General features: G+C 51.6%; 2 protein-coding genes across 33 annotated transcripts; one reads left to right on the top strand and one right to left on the bottom strand.

Annotated features, from left to right (window-relative positions):
• The first annotated feature begins 33 nt into the window (after positions 1–33).
• On the top strand, positions 34–12,062 carry ZNF821 (zinc finger protein 821). Of its 22 annotated transcripts, none has more exons than XM_085551324.1 (9): positions 199–589; positions 1,881–1,972; positions 3,992–4,185; positions 5,470–5,609; positions 7,993–8,118; positions 8,626–8,768; positions 9,318–9,422; positions 10,307–10,473; positions 11,154–12,062. In XM_085551324.1, the coding sequence occupies exons 5-9, from the start codon at positions 8,037–8,039 to the stop codon at positions 11,806–11,808; spliced, it is 1,152 nt and encodes a 383-aa protein (XP_085407450.1). In that variant the 5' UTR covers positions 199–589; positions 1,881–1,972; positions 3,992–4,185; positions 5,470–5,609; positions 7,993–8,036; the 3' UTR covers positions 11,809–12,062. The 22 variants fall into 22 exon arrangements, with proteins under 22 accessions (XP_015729781.1, XP_085407450.1, XP_085407451.1 ...); XM_085551325.1 differs by having other exon boundaries at positions 3,992–4,082; XM_015874296.3 differs by lacking the exon at positions 5,470–5,609.
• ATXN1L (ataxin 1 like) lies at positions 9,739–20,619 on the bottom strand. 11 transcript variants are annotated; one of them, XR_014947605.1, is made up of 5 exons: positions 20,382–20,619; positions 19,235–20,173; positions 18,870–19,144; positions 18,579–18,772; positions 13,630–14,371 (listed from the first exon to the last, which is right to left on the bottom strand). XR_014947605.1 is itself a non-coding variant. In XM_085551299.1 (4 exons), exons 2-4 carry the CDS (start codon positions 20,061–20,063, stop codon positions 18,761–18,763), a joined length of 1,116 nt encoding a protein of 371 aa, XP_085407425.1. In that variant the 5' UTR covers positions 20,064–20,173; positions 20,382–20,619; the 3' UTR covers positions 18,455–18,760. The 11 variants fall into 11 exon arrangements, 9 of the variants coding, with proteins under 9 accessions (XP_085407423.1, XP_085407424.1, XP_015729744.2 ...); XR_014947604.1 differs by having other exon boundaries at positions 18,870–20,173; positions 20,382–20,502; XM_085551299.1 differs by lacking the exon at positions 13,630–14,371 and having other exon boundaries at positions 18,455–18,772.
• Positions 20,620–20,656: the final 37 nt, after the last annotated feature.

The following is a 20,656-nucleotide window of genomic DNA, read 5'->3' on the forward strand; positions in this document are numbered from 1 at the left end:
GCTGAGGCCGAACGGAGCTGGATAACGGACCGGAGCGGCAGCGGCCGCGGAAAGTGACGTGACGGCGGCAGCGACAGAGAGGAGCGAGGGACTGCGGTACCGGGCGGAGAGGAACTACGTTACCGGGCGGAGGGACCCCGCTCGATGCGCGTTTCCTGTTGCACCGCTCGGTGCGTCCCGCCGCTGCCCGGGCCCGGCGCGGAGGTTCCGGCAGCGCCTCGTTCCGCCGCCCCGCCCCGCGCTGCCCGCCGAGCTGCCGCGTTTGGCCGTAGGACGGGAGTTGGGGCGCAGCTCCCGGCGGAAGCGCCGCCGATCCCGGCCGGACGCAGCGCGCTCCATCGGGGCGGCCCTGGCAGCCGCAGCCCGTCCGTCCCGGGCCGCGCCCCTGCGGCTCCACGGGGCCTAAACGTCCCGAATGGACGCGGGCTGAGCCCCCGCCGCGGAGCGCTACGGCCCTGGGCGAGCGGCTGAGCTCGGAACGCGGGCGGCGTGATCAGCGGGATCTGCCCTTGTAGGGAGCGAGGCCCGGCGGGCTCGGACGGCGGAGCGGGGCCATCCCGGCCGGCAGCCGCGCCCCCATGGCCCGTAGGTGAGCGGCTCCGGGCGAGAGGACGAGGGGGCTCCGCCGGGACGTGCCCGCGCCGCGCGCTCTGGCGGCGCCGCCATTTTGCCGTGTCTGTCTGTCCGTCCGGCCGCCCTTTGTCTGTCCGCGGCACCGGGTGAGGCGGGACGGGGCGGGAGGGAGGGAAGGAGGGTGCTGCCGTTCGTTGCTCTGCGGCCGCGGCCCGGATTCGTGTGTCCGTCACTGTCGGGGACCGGGCTCCGTGTGTGTGTGTGTGTCTGCCGGTACCGGGCCGCCCGCGATGGTCTCGGGCCGTTCCCCCTTGGGGCCGGGCTGCCTGCGGGACGCCGTCCGACCGTGGGGGGGCAGCCGATGGCGCCCGGCGCTCGTACGGCCGCGGCCGACGGGATCCGTTCCCCTTAACGTCCGTGTCTGAGGGAGCCGTGGGAATCGGTTCAGTCCTTCGTCGGCCGGAGGGTGAGGGCCGGTGTTTCTCCTTTGTGAAGTTCGAGGGCGGTCGGTGCGTCCCACCCGGGAGGGACCCGGACGGCGGGACTGTCCGCACCGGGGGGACAACGCGGGGGAGCTGGGTGCGGAGCGGCCCCGATGATGGCTGGGCTGCTGTGCCGTGCCGTGCCGTGCCGTGCCGTGCCGTGCCGTGCCGTGCTGCTGGCTGTTCCGTGCTGTTCCGTGCTGTGCTGTTCCGTGCCGTGCCGTGCTGTGCTGCTGGCTGTGCCGTGCTGTGCCGTGCTGTGCTGCTGGCTGTGCCGTGCTGTTCCGTGCTGTGCCGTGCCGTGCTGTGCTGCTGGCTGTGCCGTGCTGTGCCGTGCTGTGCCGCGCTGGCCGCACACGCTGCCTTGGAGCTGCTCTGCTCGCACGGTGCTGCAGGGCCGTGCCTGGTCCCTGCGCTGCTCACACTGCGGTGGCGGTTCCCTCGTTGCCCGTTGTGGTGCTGGTGGTTCCCTCCCACGCCGGCATCTCTTCTGCCTCCGTCCGGGTCGGTTCTGTGGTGGTCATTAGGCTGATGCGTTGTTTGCCATGGGAGCAAATGGGAGGGAGAAGGGTACGTGGACTGAGTGCAGGCGCTCATGACGTTCTGAGCTTTTTGTGTGCCAGGTACAGAATTACTTGGTTTGAATCGGGTGGGGCTGCTCACACACAGTACAATGTTTTCAGATAGTGTTGGATGTTGGCTCTGAACGTGGCTGTGGTCGTGCAGATTGAGCCTGTAAGCGAGAGGATGGGGAGCGACCGAGGTGCTCAGCTGTGTGTGTCCAGTGGCCCCAGCCGTGTGTGTGACGGGCTTTTCTCTCCTCAGGTGGACCCTGTGCTGAGGGAACGAACACACTGTGCTCCCGGGTCAGGGAAACATGTCCCGTCGGAAACAGACCACTCCGAACAAAGTTCACTGTGAGTATTAATTATGGTACACAGCACTGTGGGATCCTTGTCCTAGATGGATAGTTGTGGAGCCAGAAGGGGAGGAGGGCAGTGATGAAAAGATACTGTTTGTGGGGAAATGGTTACCTATGGTTTTGTCTTAGGGCCTGTAATAAGAATTCTGTACGCCAAGGGAGCTGTCAGTGTCCTGACAAGGCAGGACAGGGATAGGCTTGAGCAAACTCTGTGAAGGTTGGTTTGTGTGCACGGGGCCTGTAGTTCTGCTTTGTGTTCACACTATCACAAGTGCAAGTCAGGCTCTGGCCAGTTCTTGGATAGCAAAGAAAGTTCTAGGTAGGGTGGTCCAGGTGTACAGCTGAAGGCTGGGAGCCCTGGCTTCTTATCTTCGCTCAATGGCAGGCTCAAAAGACTGGCTTAGACACATCATCTCAGCTCACTGTACCCCAGTTTTCCACCAGATAACGTTAATTAAGCCATTTGCCATTTCCTGGCAGGGAATGGGCAATGACTACATCAATTAATGGACAGATGTGATTTGTCTGGCCATTCCTGAGCTGGGAAGACAAGCGTCTTTCTCCAGCATTGGCAGGGTCCTGGCATTTGCTGGATAGTGAAAGGACTGAAGGTGCCGTACATCAGCATTCCTTGTGGGTAGGCTGTAGTGAGATATTAGTGGAGCTGCGGGACAGCCGGATGGATGTTCAGCTGCAGAGGGGCGTCTGCATGGTTTTTGTTTGGCTGGTACTGAGGGGAGTTGAGAGTCCAAAGCTATGCCTTGAATATGCCCAGCTTTGTAGATGGATAGAATATGGGCTTGAATGAAAAAAAAGCAAATCTCTGCTTCTGAAGACATGTGAAAGCAAGGCTGATTGAGATGAGAAGCCGAAGTAGTGCTCTGCTATGGTAACTGCCAGGTCTGTGGGACAGAGAGCTGCCTGCTGCGGCTGTAGCAACTGGCTCACTTTGCTGATGCTGCTGGCTTGCCTGTCTCTGTGTGTTTCCCTGTGCTGCCTTTTTGTATGGATACAGCAACAGAAATCCAGGCATGCTGTTCTCTGTGTTAGAGGAAAATATATCCTGACATAACTTAACACTTTGCACTCTCTATGAGTGTACTGATGAGAATTATCTCTGTCTGATTTAAAAGCCCCATAGCCTGCAAGTGCTGGGCTTGGAAAAGCTGACATAGCTTTCCTTGATGGCCAGTATCAGAGAATTGAGGGTTGACTTTTGGCAGCTGTTCTGACTTGTGCTTTCCCACTTCTGCTTCCTGTGTGCTGAGTACAACACTTGGTGGAATACAGCTCTGTACAGATTTGTCTGCTTGGAATTGTCTTTATTAGATAAACTTGATGCATCCTGTGTTTTCTCCTGCAATGCCAGTAACTCATCTTCTTTCCACACACATTTGCTTTTGACAGTGCCCAGATACTGCTTCTGCTGTTTAGATTAGATGTATATAAAGCATGTACTTACTCTATCAGCTCTGTGTTAGAGTTACGGGCTCTCATCTATGGAGACCAAGGAGTACAACAGCTTCAAAGGTTTATGTTGAGTTTAATGGTGTTTAGATGGGCTATTGTCTCTTCTCCGCTCCACTGCAAACAGTTTTGTTCTTTAGAAGCTTGTACTGTTATATACATGAACTGTACATGCTTTGGAGTTTGGTCGCCATGTATTTACACATCACTGCTTTTTTTATCTGCAATGTGAATGATTGTATCACCAGTTTGGGTCTTGGAGAAACTACCTGACAGAGATGCTGCTAGCTGGCATGAGGCTGAGGTGTGGCATCTGGTGTGCCATAAAGGAAGCGTGGGGCTTGTTCACCACCTTACGTGCAGTATTTAGCTGCAGATAAACTACTTGGTGGGAGTCATCAAGAGCAGCAAAGTAGGATCAGAAGAAAATAGGGGGACTGACAGATAGATGAAAAATTGCAAAGGTGATGTCTCCTCCTTGGGATGGAAATCTTGTCTGTCTTATGATGAACACCACCAAATCGTTGGGACTTCTCTGTCTACCTAGCCTGCTGTGTATCTGGAGGGCCCAGAATTGCCATGCAGTGCACTGGTGAATGACGAGGAAAATCGGAGAGAGCATCATCTCCAAGATCTGGGTGAGCCAGCAGAATGAGGAATCAGGCTGAGACATAGCAGGCACGTTACTGAAACTTCTTGGGACTGAAATTGTTGGGAGGAGAGGAATAAAAGGGCCAGCAGGTATGCACCTTTTTATGCAGTTGTCTGCAATTGGGATCAGATCTGGCAGGCTGCGGGGCTTGGGAAGTGCTTTGTGGATTTGTATAAATGCCGCTGTGAATACCTAACAGGACGAATTCACCAGAAGATGATGCCTACTTCTTCCTTGCTTGCTGCTCTGTTAACTTCCTTCTCAGATTCACTTGTGCAGGCAACAGCTACGTTCTCCTGTCCCTGGCTTGTTCATTGCCGCCTCTTGCCGGAGTTACTTTCCAGGCTCAGCATGGCCCCCATTTAACCTTGCTCTCACAATAGCATTTGCTATCTCCACTTAGCACAGAAGTACTTTGGCATGGAGAGTTGTGTGGTTACCAGTCAAACTATTTTAAACAGATTTTGGTGTGTAAGGAAACTAGTACTGCAGTAACAACAGTAAGAAATACTTAAAATCATGAGCACGTCCTTGTGTGTGATTGCCAGTCCACTTGTAGTTTTCATTGTAGACATTTCAGTTTGGCAGGATGCAGCAAATAATTGGCTTTTAATAACTGAATTTTGTGTCGCCATGTGCTGCATAAAAAATGCTTTTATCTGATTATATATTAAGAAATAGAGCTGTAATACTGAAGTGTACTTATTGCATTGCCCATTCCTCACTGAACTGAAAAATGACACGCAGTTATATTGTTCCTGTGGAAGTATCTTCATTCATTTGGTCTTTATTTTCTTCCAGACTCTAAACTATAAAGGTATCTGCTCTCTAAGCAATTAATCTTCTGATCTTGCTTCAAGCCTGTCCTTTGCTGCAATGTCACTCATCAGCTGTAGGTTATTCCACTGTTCTTGAGCTTGCTGGGAATTCTGCTGCAGGTATTAGAGTGTGCTTTTGTTTCTTCTTCCTGCTGTCCCATCAGCTGCTTTTCTTTCTATGGCTTCTACCTTTTGCAAATGATACTTTAGAGTTCTTGAGAACAGTATTTATTAATCAAATTAATATCCACTTCCTAGCTTTATTCTGCGTGGTCCCAATATCCAATTAATCCTCAGTTTCTCTCTTCCCACTGGTATCATTAGATATAATATATATATATATGCACACACTTTCTCTCCGTCTCTGTGCTCTTCAGTATTTCTTGAATTCTGCTGCCTGTAATACTCCCAATTTGAAAGGAAAGTATTTTTCAAGAAATAGCAGCCAGCATTTCAAAGTGAGCAACAACTGTTATTTGCATCAAAATCCTTGGTTCTTAAGGGGTTCTGTGGACTGCGGTTATTAACACTTTCAATTGTTGTTTTTCATTGCAGTAACCGCTACAGCAGTGTGGACAACCCAGAATAGCGATGGGGCAGGTGGATTAGATCCACAGTGGTGGACAGACTTGCAAATTTCAGGTCCAGGAAAGGAACACAGAGAAGACCTACATGAACAGGGACCTTAAATTGATGTACGAGGAGGGAGTAAAGGGGCTCATCTCAGAGATTTTCTGTTCAGGAAGGCAGACAGGGGAATGATGCAGTTTATTTTGATTTTTGTTTTGTGGATTTTGGAGTGAGGTTATTTGTTTGTGTGTTTATTTTCCAGAACACCTGAGAGTTATCCTGCATTCATACAGTTCAAGAAGGGAAGGGCTAAGGAAAATAATCATTTTTGGCTGCGAAGCTGATACACCATCAGATCGCAGCAGTCATAACTGCCCCTGTTGCGCAGTACCACAGGGCTGGCCCCTACCTCCACAGCTGCTCTCCTGGCATCCCACTCATTTGCAAGATTATGGAGTGGAGAACTGAAAAGCAGAACAGAGGCAGTGGTTTGACTCTCACTGCTCTACATCTGTAGCTGCTTGTGGAAACAAATACAGCAACTTGTTTTGGTGTTGTGGTCAGCCCACAGCCCTTCCTGTATTTAATAAAGAAACTTCTGGAGAAGAGTCTGTGAATTCAATATTGAGCATAATGTCCTTTACTGATAGTGGTGATCCTAAAGCTGTTGCCTGTCTTACTCCCTTTCTACAGAAATGCAAATGTATTCAAACTGGGGTGGATGTGGGGGTGTGTTTGTGTGTGGGTGTGTGTGTGTGTAGACAATAAAAACATAACCCTGTACCTATCAAACACTAAGGATCCAAAGCTTCACTGATGTAGGCCTTAGTCTGTCAGTAGATGAACTGAGCACTCTTCTCCAAGTTCTTCCAGAGACTCTTATTAGTAGAATAAGAAATTCTGTATAAGCAAAATACAGAGTTTTTAAGTTTATTTTTCCCACTTCCATGATACCTTTCAGATACAAGGTAGTGGTTTGGTTAATGGTTTGCATTCCTGGCTGTAAGCTGACTGACCACACTGCGCTGAATCAGTCCTAATGTGGTTGTGTGCATGTTATACCAAAAGGCCTCTGGCAGACGCGATTGCTCTGCTGGTTGTTGTGATTGGTGTTAGAAGTAGAATCACACGATCTCAGAATGGCTTGGGTTGGAAGGGACCCAAGTGATTATCAGGTTCCAACCCCTGCTTGGCAGGGCTGCCAGCCACTAGGTGAAGCACTAGGGCAGGTTGCCCGAGGCCCCATCCACCCTGGCCTTGAACACTTCCAGGGATGGGGCATCCACAGCCCCTCTGGACAACTTCAGAAACTTCTGAAGGCCTTTGAAATCTTCCATTAACTATTGCTTTTTAAAGCAGCCTTGCAAACTTCGAGCTAAGCACCAGAAAGGCAGTGTGATGTAAATATGGGGCAAAGCTGGCTGAAGCAGTTCAGCTGTGAAAAGCACCTGTCCCTGTAACAGGACTGGCGCACTCCCCGTGAGTCATGAGTGCAGTTCCCTGTATTGATGCCACTTGTGGCTCCATACTAGAAGGGGCAATATTTTGTTTAAAGCTGTGCTCTGACCTTTGCACTTAAATAGTATTTCTGCATTTATGCTTTGAGTAGTTCCTGTGAACTTAGAACTGTTGATCCAAAAGCTGTAGCCATTTGGGAACTAGCACCTTGCCCCAAGTGCTCGTAGCTTATCCTCTGCTAACAGCAAGTCTTAACTGCCTGTAGAACAAAGTCATTTGTTTGTTTTAATGTGAAAATTAGCGTCTGACTTCTATAGTTATTCCCTGGAACAGGAAGCTCCACAGAGATTGCTGGAGGAAGTTTTCTTTCGGAGGAACTCAGATAATTGCCTTCCTTCAGAATGTTTTCTGTTGCCTGTTCTCATGTTGAGTTGAGATACAAATAATTATAAAACAGACTGTATTTAGAATTTAGTTTAACCTAATGTGGGAATTATGCAAGCACTAATGTCTGTGCCTTTCCAGACCCTAATACGATCGGATGACTCTGATACAATTAGTATGAATATCCTGCTGCAGTACCACCATGCTGCTTGTGGTAGCTTCTAAATGATTTAGAAGAGCCATGTAGCACCACGTCTGATTTGGGATGTTGTCATCACCCCTGCATGGCTTTCCCCCACCTACAGCTGTGCTGTCACTTGGTTGGTTGTCTGGTAAAAGTGGAAGCCACATGGGCACATGTGGCAGGTATGGAGCCTTGCAGGTTTTTTACACACAACCAAGTGGTGTATAAAGGGTGTGCAGAGGGCAGCCTGACACCATACACATCCACTAGTGAGACGTGGGGACTAGACTTGTTTCAGCAGGTACAAGAGGCTGGAGTTACAGGGCAGGGAAGCACAGAGATTATTTAAGTGCTTTCAGAGAGGTGACTTCAGAGGGTCTGCACGTTGCAGGTGAGCAACCCCACACCTGTTGCATTTCTGGCAAGCTTTTGTGAAATAATGGAACAGCGCCAATCTGACTTTTTGTCCTTGTGGCTGCCAGGGGAGCAAGTCTTTGCAGGGCTGGAGGAGCAAGCCCGCCAAGCCATGATGAAAAACAGCTTTCCTGGAGCTCTTGGGGACCAAAGGCCAGCTATTCATCCACTGCAAGATCGCGATTTCAGCAGCAGTGAGTTCTGCCCCTTCCAGTAATTGCAAGGTAGTGGACTGGAGAGATTGACAGGGTGAGGTGCTGCAGAGCAGGTGGGAGTTCTCTGAGGACCGTCTTACCCACCTTCTCCTCTGGGTTAGCCCTTGATTCTTGTGCTGTCAGCTCTGGATCAGCCAACAGTAAGAGCAGAACTGCCCACTAAGGGAAGACAAGCCCAGAGCCAATGGCCACTATGCAGATTGAACAGTAACCTCACCACCAGAGTTCAGTCCCACAGCACCAGAGCAGAATGGTGACAGCACCGGGCACTGCTGACAGTCTAGTGATCATCAAACAAGGCCAGGTAACAGGCCAGATTCAGGGACTTCATGTGGTGCTTTGGGAATTGAAGTACTCCCTGGGTTTAAATGGGGCCCCCAGTCTTGAGTGTGAGTGGAGGCCCTGGGTGAGGGCTAGTTGGGCAATTAAGGTCTGTTAGTGCTGTCAAGGTCCTGACACTTGGAGTAACTGCTTTGCGTGTTCAAGGTGGCAGTGATGATGAGGAAACCACCCACGATGAAGTTTCTTCCCACACTTCAGAGGAGGATGGCTCAGTGCCAAAGGTGAAGAAAGAACTGGAGAATGCAGAACAACCTGCAGCTGGGACCCCACTAATGAGAGAAAATGAGGCAAGTGTGTACTGGCACTGCAGTCACATCAGTGTACAAGGGAGAAGGGGTGGGCACTAGACATCTCTCTCTACTCTTAATTTCATACCTTGTTCCCGCAATCACCTCCTCCAAACAACATCTGTTTAAGGGAGATGGTTTTGAGGTGTTCTTGGGCTGCCAGGAACAGGGGACAGCAGGGACAAACTGCTATCCCCCTGCCTGGACAAAATGGCTGTGAAGTCTGTCTGCCTCCTTCAGTTCTTGTACCATTCCCTTCTGCTACAGAGCAGGCCTTGCCTACTAGAGCCACCATGCTGGCAAGATCATGGGTGCAGGTGGAGGTCATGAGGCTTCTGTTTCTTCCTCATGAGACAGCAAGACCTTTGCTAAGAGGCTGCATTAAGGAAGTTTCGGACTGTGAGAACCCTAAACCAGCCCCAACGAGACTGGGCACTGCACTTAATCTGGGCCAGGCTGTTGTGCAGTGCTCACTAGATGCTGAGGGAGGGTGGGTGGCTGTGTGGAGATCAGTGTGCCTTACACCAAAATGGCTTTCCTTTCCTGTAGGTTCCTGAGAGCTTGAATGCTGACTCCATGCTGGGACTGTCAAAGTGTCCCCTCTGCCAGCTGGAGTATGAAAGCAGAGAGCAGCTGATTGCTCATGTATACCAGGTAAGGGATGGCTCCAAGTAGTGTGATGTCTGTGGCCTTAAGCGCCTCAGCTGTCCCAAAGTCAGAAACAACCCTGGGCAAGGAGCGTGGTGTGACTGTTCTGATCTTTGCAGTTACAGAACTGTGCTTCTGTCTAGGATGTGATTGAAGTTTATAGCAGATAATCTAGAGAGTTCTAGGGAAAAAATAAGCAAAGCACCAGTCTGAGGATCTGGAGAACACAGTTCCATTACAAGGCAGTCTATGCAAGCAATTGCAAGCTGAGATCAGGCAGTTCCTTCAGATTAAACATGGAAGCAATTCTTAGACCACTCAGTGCGATAAGCTGATCATTCAGCTCTTTATTCTGTCCCTTTATCATAGTTCCTACCTATGGAAACGGCTGTTCTTCCTCTGAAATGATTCCTGTATTGCAGTAAGTCTGTGCTGGGAACTCAGGTTTTGTTGTCAGTACTCTTCACAGCACATCCGTGTCTGCAAAAGAAAGAATGAAGCAGAGCTGAATTGGCAACTTAACTGTACCAGCTGATCTTTTCTAGCTGCCATCATAGTGAACTTTTCCTCACCAACAGGCTGCCTACTGTTAGTGTAGTCATGCTCCTCAGATGTGTTTCTGAAGACAAGGGTCAGATCTTATGATCTCTTTTGGCCCTGCTTGTTTCTCTCACACTGCAGTGGAGCCGTAGAAAGGTCTCCTTGCTGTTTGACCTGTGACATCCCAGATGTCTTGAGCTAGTCCAGGAGTTATCAGCTGGAGGATTTACTGTTAAGTGATCCAGTTCCAAGCGGTTGAACTAGATAGTTTGTCATATTCCTTGAGCACACTTCAGACTGGGCAGGAAGCTGGAAAATTTGTAACTGACAACTCTATGGTTGTTTTGCAGCACACTGCAGCTGTGGTGAGTGCCAAGAGCTACATGTGTCCTGTATGTGGCAGAGCCCTCAGCTCACCGGGTTCCCTTGGACGACACCTCCTGATCCACTCAGAGGACCAGCTGTCAAACTGCGCAGTGTGTGGAACACGCTTCACCAGCCACGCCACATTCAACAGGTCAGGGTCACCCTGTCTGGTGAGTGAGCGAGGGTACCCACAGAAAAGCTTAGGTGCATTGCCTTAAATGATGGAGGAATCATATCCCTGCCCTACTCGGAACCATTTGTGAACACCCCCAGTGACTGAGATTCCTTTACTCTCTTCATCCCTGCAGCTCAACATCACATTCTAAAACCTGTGATCATTGCTGCTGGGAGGCTGTTTCTTAGCTATATGAAATGTAGCTCTGCTCAGAGAGCGCTGGAGTCACCGGTCACTGGAGAGAACAGTCATTACTTCCCTTGTCCAGCAGTCCATCACACTGGGTCTGTGCTGCCCAGGCGGCTTCTCTTTTCCAAAGCAGGATTACATACAGAAACCAACATGTTCCTCATTTACGTCCTGCCCGGTGGAAGGACACCGACTAGGCAAATAAGGCTGAAAGAAGAAATACAGAAATGAAGGGGAGGAGCAGCTTGCTGGTTAATCCCTGCCTTTGCACTATTCTAACCCAAATACTGCTCAGGGCAAATCCCATTCCTACTCCTGTATATGATGTTGCTTGATTTTTAGATATTCAGATGCAATTTGGGGCACAGGTCTCTGTCACGGGCTCCGGTAGGAGCCTCCCTATCAGTCTGAGGTGAGGACTTTTCCGTCAGTACTAAGTCTCTGACACTGCTCTTTCTGCTTTCTAGTGAGAAGCTGACAGAGGTGCTCAGCGCAGATCGCCTGCCTGTGCCACAGAGTGAGGGCCCCTCCAGCGTCAGTGGGAAGGACATTACCTTTCACAGCCCCGTGTATCCTGCAGGCATCCTCCTGGTATGCAACAACTGTGCTGCTTATCGTAAGCTGCTGGAGGCGCAGACACCCGGCATGCGAAAGTGGGCGCTTCGTCGGCAGAACGAGCCCTTGGAAGTGCGTCTGCAGCGCTTGGAGCGAGAGCGCACCGCCAAGAAGAGCCGGCGGGACAATGAGACTCCCGAGGAGCGGGAGGTGAGACGGATGCGGGATCGAGAGGCAAAGCGCCTGCAGCGCATGCAGGAGACAGATGAGCAGCGAGCGCGGCGGCTGCAGCGAGACCGAGAAGCCATGAGACTGAAACGTGCCAACGAGACTCCAGAGAAGAGACAGGCCCGGCTCATCCGGGAGCGGGAGGCCAAGAGGTTGAAGCGGCGCCTGGAGAAAATGGACATGATGCTGCGGGCACAGTTTGGCCAGGACTCCTCTGCAATGGCAGCTTTGGCAGCTGAAATGAACTTTTTCCAGCTGCCAGTGGGCAACGTGGAGTTGGAGAACCAGCTGCTGGGCAAAATGACCTTTGAGGAGCAGAGCAACAGTACGGTGCATTGAGCTGCAGCCAAAGGCTGCCATCTCCGCTGCGTCTGTCACAGACAAACCAACAGGCTTCTGTGCTCGGGGCGCTGCTATAGCTCCCGGGGTCACACTCCTGCATAGGTAGTTCTGGCTTCCTCCTGAAATAGGAGGAGAATGGAGCTGACAGACGTCTGCCAAAGTAGATTTGGTGGAAGCAGATTCGGGCCACAGTCTGGGGGGCCAGCCACAGCCGTCAGACAGCGGGAAAATAAATTAATGTTTCATGTTTATTTAGCCCCCTTCTTTATCTTTTGCGCTTTGTCCTATTCTTGGACCCTCACACCATTAAGTGGGTTGAGGCTGCTGCAGTTCTGCTATAGGTAAGAGGTTCTGCTGAACAGAAACTTGTTTACTGCAGCATAAGTTACAGGTGCCAGAGCACTGTCATGGATTGCCCAGGCAGGCTGTGTAGACTCCATCCATAGAGGTGTTCTAAAGGCTGCTGGGATGCAGTCCGGGCTGGGCTGCTCTGGCTGTCCCTGCTTGAGCAGAAGTTGGACCTGATGGACCCACAGGTCCCTTCCAACCTCAGCCATTCTGGGATTTCAAAGTGAAATGAGCTTGTTCAACTTTAATACTGCCCAATGCAATGCTGCTCATCTGGGATCACGGGTCACACACTGAGCAATTCGTCCCTCATGACAATTCTCTGACCAACAATGACTTTCAGTGGTCACTGCAGGTAACACATGGGAATGGCTGGGGAAACTGTAAGCAGAAAGCTGCTTTTGCTTCTGCGCTGTAACAGAACCCATGAGAGTAATGCAGAGAAGTCCTGAATTGGGGAGGAGCCTCAAGAGCTACAATAATCGAGTCTGGGAATATCTGCTGGAGAGCAGCGAATTTAAGCCTAGAAGCAGACAGTGCAGAACGTAACAGGGGTTTGTACATATATGAAAATGTTCCCCTTGCTACTACAGATAACTATAAAACTACGCAACTATGGAAATTAAACCTAAGCGTATTTACTGTAAAAGAAAAACATTAGTGCAGAACTGGGAAGTGAAGGGGCAGAGAAGTCATACATCCTCCATTTAAGAGAATGGTGATGTAAGAGTGAGCTGTAGCTCTCCAAACTGCTGTGACACACATTGCACGTGGTGCCCTGCAGACCACGCTCCCAGCAAAGGCCTGCAGTACATCTGTGTGTGGGGAGCTGCGGTCTGTGCATTAAGTCAGAAATTGGCCACAAGAATCTCACCTCGGACCCGAGCTGAAACATCAAAACCCTTTTTGGCAGACTAGTCAGAAACAACTTGGTTTTTCAAATCCTTTTGATGGGACTCCATTTGAAGGCCACACTTCAGTGCTTACAATAGCTGCCTTTGGAGCACACAGTGCTCCTTTGATCTGGACACAAAACCTTGCAGGCCGTCCTGTGGGCACTTGCTGCAAAAAGCTTTTAATTTTTTTGAAGCCCACACTTTGTTCAACACGCAGAAGTTGTTTTAACTTCTCATTCTCCACAATGACTCCCAGTCTGGCCTCGCTCTCTTTGGAAAAAGCTACCAGATGTGGCAAGAATCTGTTTGGCTCCATCTTACCTTCTTCATATCCTCCTTTCTTCTTCAAGTTGATCTCTCTTATTCTTACCTCCATTTTCATGCCAAGCTCCGTTTGCTCTTTGCAGCAGCTGCTATTACTCTACGATGTGTGCTTTGCTCGGCCAGCAGGTGTTGTTTTGCTGTGCAAACTATAGCTGAAGCCATAGATCCCAGATCACTGTGTAAGACCACAGAACCCGTATCTAAGTGATCGCTGATGCCACAGACAAGCAAAAAGTCTCAAACACCAAAGGAAAAGCTATTGGTTTATATATAGATATATAGATAGATAGATATATACTGTGTTTACAGAGTCAACAAGTTAAATGGAATATTCATAAGAGCATTAACAATAAAAATACAATCTGTGTGTAGCCAAGTACAGACTTAAAATGGTAAAACAGGAAAAAGGATCTCACCAAAAGTACAAATATACAGTACAAATTGATTTATTTAAAACAGTTACAAAAAAAGCACAACAAAATAGAGATTATCCTTAGAATTATTAATGCTTTGTTAAAGATCAGGTAGGAGGAACAGGGTGGGAGCAGGGTTGGAGAGGAGCACCTGACTAGTTCTAAGGCTTTAGATACAATGCGGTCGGTTACATGTTAATACAGCCATTACATAACTGGGATTATAGTTGAGGGATCAGCACTTATCTACAAAGACCTCCTTGTGTCAGGGCAGCCCAGCTGGTCCCCCAGTGCCACACATCTTCCTCTGCTTTGTGTGGGCAGACCCTTCCCTGGGCTCTGAGGTGCCACCAGGGCAGAAAGCAACCCAAATGCGCGCGGTGCTTGGCAGGGTGGGCAGCAGCAGCCTGGGACGTTGGGGCAAGTCCCGTCCTTTGTGGACAGGCACGAAGATCACGGAGGAGTCTCAACCATCAGCACATTAAGCCCTACATGGATCACACTGGGCCAAACTCGGTATAGAATGTGCATTCGTAGTCATCTGAGCAGCTTCTGCAAAAGTTTCAGGCTCAAGACAGCCTGAAAGGCAAAGAGCAGTTGTGAGTGACGCTAGGGAAAGGCACATGTACTGCTATGGGCAGGGACTAGCATTTGGGCTACTCGAGCTGCTGCAGTTTTCATTTAAAATATTTTCCAAGTAATAAGGTTTGTTAGTTCTCTACTGGGGAAAGTGACTTCAAGTGTGGGGTGGGGACGGGAGGGTCGGGGACACAACGTGAAAAGTGCATTATACTTGTGCACCTGCTGGGAAGGGGAGGCAGAGGGACCTCTGCAGCCTTCCTCCTTTCCAGACAGAGCTTCCTCTGCATAGTCTGGTAGTGATGAGCGCTCGTCACCTGGAGCAAATCTCATGTCCCTGGAGGAACAATGTACGCTGGGCCTGGAAGCAGACCTGGCTTCTGCTGGGCGGCCGACCCAAGGAATGTTTGATGCGGTGGAACAGATTGCTGCAGACACCCGTTACTGCATCCTTCAGACACTTCCCACAACCTCCGTGCCAGCTGGGTAAGACCGAGGCCAGGACAGCTCCTCCTCCAGGTAGGACAGACCACAGATCTGCCTCACTTCACAACAGCAGCAGGAAAATGGTTTATTTCTCTAATAAGCCTCTCACGTCTCTGCCTGCTGAAGGGTCTGAATAACCAGCTGATTCCACAGTCTCTTCCTGGCTTTCTCTCTGCTACCCCTGAACATAAGAAACTGAATCTTCCTCCATGGGTTCATTCGTGGTCTAGCTGCCCACAGCAGAGCCTGTCTCACACTCCCTGTCTCGGGTGAGCCTGAACACAACACAACCACCACCGCAGGAGATGAGCATTGCAGCCCAATGCAGTAAGGAAAGACTCCAGTGATTACAACTACTGTTCAGAAGGGCTGGAGGGCCTCTAGTGTTCCCATCCTGACAACGGCCGCCCGGGCAAGCAACCGAGTTGACAAAATCCTTCATCTTAACACCCATCCATGACACTGCCCCAGCTGCTGCTTCCAGAGAACAGAAGAGCTGGCAGCTGAAACACACTCAGCAGTGGGACGTGCAGGGAATCTGGATAGAAACCCCGAGGTCTAATGCATCCTGGTCTCCTCTGAAGAGCTCAGAACTCAACAGGCACAGTCAGACTGGCAGCATGAAATCTCCATGGTGAGCACAGGCACAGCCCTCCAGCTGCCCAAAGTACAGAGCTGTTCTCGCTTGGCAGCATCTTGCCTCATACACCAGCTCTTTCAGACCGCTGCCCAGTGCCAGGGCTCTATGAGCAGTAGGTACAGTGACATACAAGAGACAAGGGGGGCTCAACAAACTATCCGAGACTTACACCTTCAAACAGGTGCTTGAGAGGTTCTGCACCATTCAGATGTGCAAACACTCAGAGTATCCAACGTCCCTTCTACATTCATCAGCTGTACTTAATGCAAGATCCCTTCCTCAGCCGCCTACCACAGTTCTGAGTTGCTCTGCATGCACCATGCAAAGAAGGGCAAGAGAACCCAGGCTGCGCTGCCTTCTGGTCTCGGTACAGACACCTGGATTTCCTGAGCATGAGATAGTAACCAGCATTAGTCAAGGCCATTGTGTAAGACTTCAGGGAATAGTGACAGTGAATCACATGTGACAGGCAGGCACAGGGCCCAGACGGGACATTTCACTGACAAACAGTGTCATGAAGACAACATCCTTCCCACAGGCAAAGGAGGCAGCACCTCCACGTGACAGCGTCACCACGACTCTGTACAATTCCAAATGCAGCTGATGAGATCATGAGCTGTGTGTCATTGGGGGAAAGCTGCGCGTGACACAGGCAGCATCCTCACTCTGAAACCCTGTGAGGCACAAACACTGAAGGCGTGAACGGAGCACATCTCAACTAAGGCCTGAAAATAAATTGCTTTCCTGGTGCAGGAATGTCAAAGAACAGAAATGGGCAGCAATGTACTAGGAAAACCATTCAGGAGACTCTCTAGCTGGCCTAGCACCTGTGCAGAACCTGTGCAGAACATCCTCGTCATGCAGTCAACTGAAGCCAAACATTTAGAGGACACCTTACTGGACGGTATTTGGACCGGCACTGCAAGTGAGCTGAGCGGGGAGATGGTGAGAGCAGCAGCACGCTGCTGCCTGGCAGGAACCTTCAGCACGATGAGAACAGGGAGATGGAAAATGGTGCCAACATCAGGAGCAGCTCTCCAGGGATCCACGTGCCGAGAAGAAACCCTCAGAAGCCTGGACCTAACACAGCCATGGGCACTCTAACACAAAGAACACTTAAACCCGAGCTAAGCCGGTGAAGACTCTTATTCTCAACAAAATAGTGACTTTTTTATTCTATCTAAGCAGTTACAGCTGGTGTCATATTGCAGCACCAGAGAGGTTAAGTTAGTGTAACTACAGAAGCCTTCACCTGAATGGAGTGTTATTACACTTCTGTTAAATCTCACTTTGAAAAAGACTATTCTCAGTTCCACAGAGGAACTCCAAAATGAAGCATCAGAATGATCAGAAAAACACCCAAAACGCCTCACAATGCCGTGGTATTTTTAGAGTCCCTAGCAGAAGATCTGTACTTTGCCTCCACATGCAAAAACACTTGTCTGTTGTCTACAGTTTATTCGGAAGGCTGCCTGCAGGGAAGAACTAGCCATCTGTAAAGTTCTGCTTCTGATTTAATTACACAATAGTCTCGGTCCTCTTACAGTAGAAGGATGCATTTTCATTTTCACTAGAGAATGTTAAATATGTTTAACTCTCGCTTTCCAAAAACAAGAACAACACAACATAAAAAAACATAACCCCATTCACCTGCAGACTAAGCATAAAAGCCATACGCCCAAGAGGTTTTTGTTTTCAAGGTTATTAACATAGGAAGGAAGATTAGATTTGGTGGCAAATACTTAAATAATTTTGGTGACAATAAAAATATTTCATAGCAGGAAACTGAAGTCTCCCGTTCTGTGTCCCATCTCAAGTGCTCGAGTTCTCTATCCACCTGCACCCAAACCCATCCTTTTGGTCCTTCCTCTTGAATTTATGTGGTTAGTGGAAATTTCTGTACATTCTTTGCAAAAAGAGCAGTTGGATTCAGTGGAAGAGACATTAAACAGAACCATCAGAGAAGCACCTGCGTCCTGCCCTCAAGAGCTCCATTGGTGAACGGTCTTTTTAAAGTGCATATGTGAAGAAAGGGGATTGTGGGAGTAGAGCCCCCTAAACTCCAAAGGAGACCCATCTCTCCCCATCAAGAGAAAGGAGGAATAAAATCTTCAGCAATTTCATCTGCTACCTTAAGCCATGTCTGCCTTTCCCATCTCCCTACCTTCCCTGAATGCTTAGACCCTGCCCGGCGGGGAATCAGTTATTCAGAGAGGTGCAAGAAAGCCCAGCCTCTGGATGCTCTCATTGCAAGCTCATGAGCACATCCATGTTCTCTACCCCAGCCGGCCTGCTGCTGCTTCCTGAGGCACTGGAGCCCCCCATATTCCCCAAGAGGAACTGGTCAGCCGCTGAACTGGAATAAATCCAGCTCTGCAGGGCAGAAAGCAGTCTTGCTGGTGAACCTGTCACAAAGTCTGTGCAATTTCTCCACCCGACATAGGTAAGGCTCACCCACAGGGGATGCCCTCGCTCACAACCATAAAGGGATCATTTCCCTGCATTAGAACGCCCTTCAATAGACAGCTTGACCTCCTGGGGAATGAAAGAGGGACGGAGCAGAGAGTGACGCGGCTCCTCTGCCTGCACGCTGTATCTTTGGAAGCCTGGGGCTGTCCAGCTGTGCTGACTGCCAGTCTCAGGCTGAGAAGGTTCTTCATGGGAGCTCTGAGCTGCATTTTCCCTTTCTGTCTGGGTCTTCCTTTCAGCAGTTCTGTCAGATGGTTCTCTGGACCCCTGAGCAGTTATTTCAGATCTCTCCCTAGTAGATATCAACTGATCTGTGAAAGGGTAGTTAGCCTGAGAAGCAGAGTTGCCATTCATGCTCTGTAAACTGATTGATATGCAGACATCACCCACTTGCAGCCTGTGACAGGTCAAAGCAAAGAGCTGAGCAGTCCGCCCTGGGCTACAGGAGGACCAGCCCTGGCCATACACAAAGAATGGATGCTCTGGGGGCACATCAATGCTTACTTTACTTTGTTGCTCCCCAACCACAAAATGCAACGTGACAAGCCCGGGCCACTGGCTGTCCTGAATATCCACCACAGTGCTCGAGTCAATCTTCAGGCCTCCGCTCACCTCTGCGCTGCGAACAAAGTCTTGAGTCTGCAAGTCCTCCACTCGTTTCAGCTCCCCTGTAGCCAGCTGGATGATGGCTCCTTTCATGAAGTGAGAAGGCAAGCGAGCAGAGCTGGGTGGCTGTAGCTGGGCCAGGTCTTTGTCAAGCACGCCTCCTTGAGCCTGCACAATTGGGCTCTGCCTCACCAGGGCTTCTGAAATGGAAGACCTGATGGGCTCAGAGCCAGCTGGAACCAGGACTGGCTTGCCGTTAGCTATCACCATTCCTTTGGTTAACTGTCTTTGTCTGACCTTCTCTTCAGGAGATGCAACGTACGGACTCCTGGACTGGCTCGTCTCAGCAGCGCCCCTTTCCACCGTGTTCCTCAAAATGTTCTTCGACTCCCCCTGCTGATCAGGGATATTATGGCAAAGGTTTAAAGGGCTCGGGTCATCTTTCCTCTGGGCTGCCAGAACATGATAATCCTGAGAGGCCAACACCCCCACCACCCTCTGAACCTCCAGATCAGCGTCTGGTGTGCTTCTATGTGCTGGCGCAGAAACCTCTGTTCTGAACGTCTGGTAACCTGAAAGAAACTGTCCATCAACAACACATCTCACTGCAGACCCTGGCAGACAGTCTTCAGCTTTACTGCTGGCAGAATCCGCAGCCTCACCGGTCCTCCTCAGCACACCGTGCTCCAGATGTCTCTGTTCACCATTGGCAGCAGCTACCTCCGAACTCAGCGGACTGTCTTGCTGAGAAGAATCTGGGTTTCCACCTGCTGAAGGTGTCTCGTATCCTGAATACCCAGGTGGGAGGCGAGACATCTGATAATAAACAGGAATCCTACCTGGTGTGGTATCTAGCGGCTGGGTCCCGGCATGGTGCTGCATCTGGCCAGGAGAGACCACAGGAGCAGATTTGTTGAAGCTGTGGGTAGGAGAGGTAGTCTGGGGAGAAGGAGCAGCTTCTTCCGTGAAGAGAGAGGCATATGGCACAAAGTGGGGGACGTGAGAGGTGGTGAGGTTGCTAGAAGGAGACAGGAGAGGACTAGGCAGGAAACCGGGAGGGACGGCATAGGGCACCGTGTAGTGCGAGCCGATGAGCTGCAGGGACGTCGGAGGGATCTGGGCGTAATGGATGGGAGGATACGGCAGCCCCGGGTGCTGGATTATGGGCGAGGTCACGTTGAAGGTGGGGGTCAGGGGGCTCACGTTCACCACGGGATGCAGCCCCGTGGGTGAGAAGGTGGCGGGCGGCACCGCCACTTTATAGAGCATCCCGTACTGGTCCACCGTCAGCCCCGCCACGGCTTCCGCCGCCTCCCCGGGGCCGTAGCGCAGGGCCACGGTGCTCGACCCGCCCGTCCGGGCCCACTCGGGGCCCTCGGCCGAAGCCTGGGCGCCCCCCGCCCGTCCCGGCTCCGTGCCGGCGCTGGCTGCGGGCAGGTCCCGCTTCTTTGGCGGGAGACACTCCTGGCTCCGCTCGTGGCCCGCTCTCATGGCGCCGCACGGTGTCCCGGCAGCCCCGGCCGCGACGCTGGTTCATGGGGGCACCCGCAGGGGCTGCCGCACGCCGGCTCCCGGATCCCCGCCGCCGGCCGCCGCCTCACCTGCACCGGGAACAGAGGGAGCCGTGAGCCCCGGCCCCGCCGCCGCCACGGAACCACGGAACCACGGGGACGAGCCTCGCGACCCCGCGCCCGGACGGCGAGACCCGCCGGACCCCGCCCCGCTGCGGAGCTCCGGCCCCGGGGACGGAGGTTGCCCGAGCCCGGCCCCGCGGATCCCGCCCGTCGCCCGGCCCGGCCCGCGGCTCACCCGCCATCGCCCGGCTCCTCCTCCGCGACCCCCACCGGCCCCACCGGCCCCATCGCTCCCACCGCCGCCTCCGGCCCGGCCCCTCCCCGCGGCGCACGGCGATGACGCGCGGCCTCGCGCCGGAAGCGCCTCACGGGCCGGGGGGGTGGAGGGGGGCGGGGACAAGGAGCGGAGCCCGAAGCGTCCGTTACCGGGGAGACGGGTCCGGGGCGGTGCGAGACGGGAGGAGAGGAGAGGAGCGGGCTGCGGGGCGGGACGGGACAGAGCGCGACCGG

This window comes from Coturnix japonica, chromosome 6, assembly GCF_054131305.1.
Source record: "Coturnix japonica strain WE chromosome 6, WE-NBRP24, whole genome shotgun sequence".
Lineage (NCBI taxonomy): Eukaryota > Metazoa > Chordata > Aves > Galliformes > Phasianidae > Coturnix > Coturnix japonica.

Excerpts from the sequence above, each read along its gene's own strand:
- ZNF821 (XM_085551313.1), top strand. Across the intron at positions 4,083-7,992 it reads GCATCATCTCCAAGATCTGG|GGGAGCAAGTCTTTGCAGGG; the intron begins GTGAGCCAGCAG and ends TGTGGCTGCCAG. Across the intron at positions 10,474-11,153 it reads AGCCACGCCACATTCAACAG|TGAGAAGCTGACAGAGGTGC; the intron begins GTCAGGGTCACC and ends TCTGCTTTCTAG.
- ATXN1L (XM_015874256.3), bottom strand. The coding sequence starts at position 20,063 with ATGAGAGCGGGCCACGAGCGGAGCCAGGAGTGTCTCCCGCCAAAGAAG.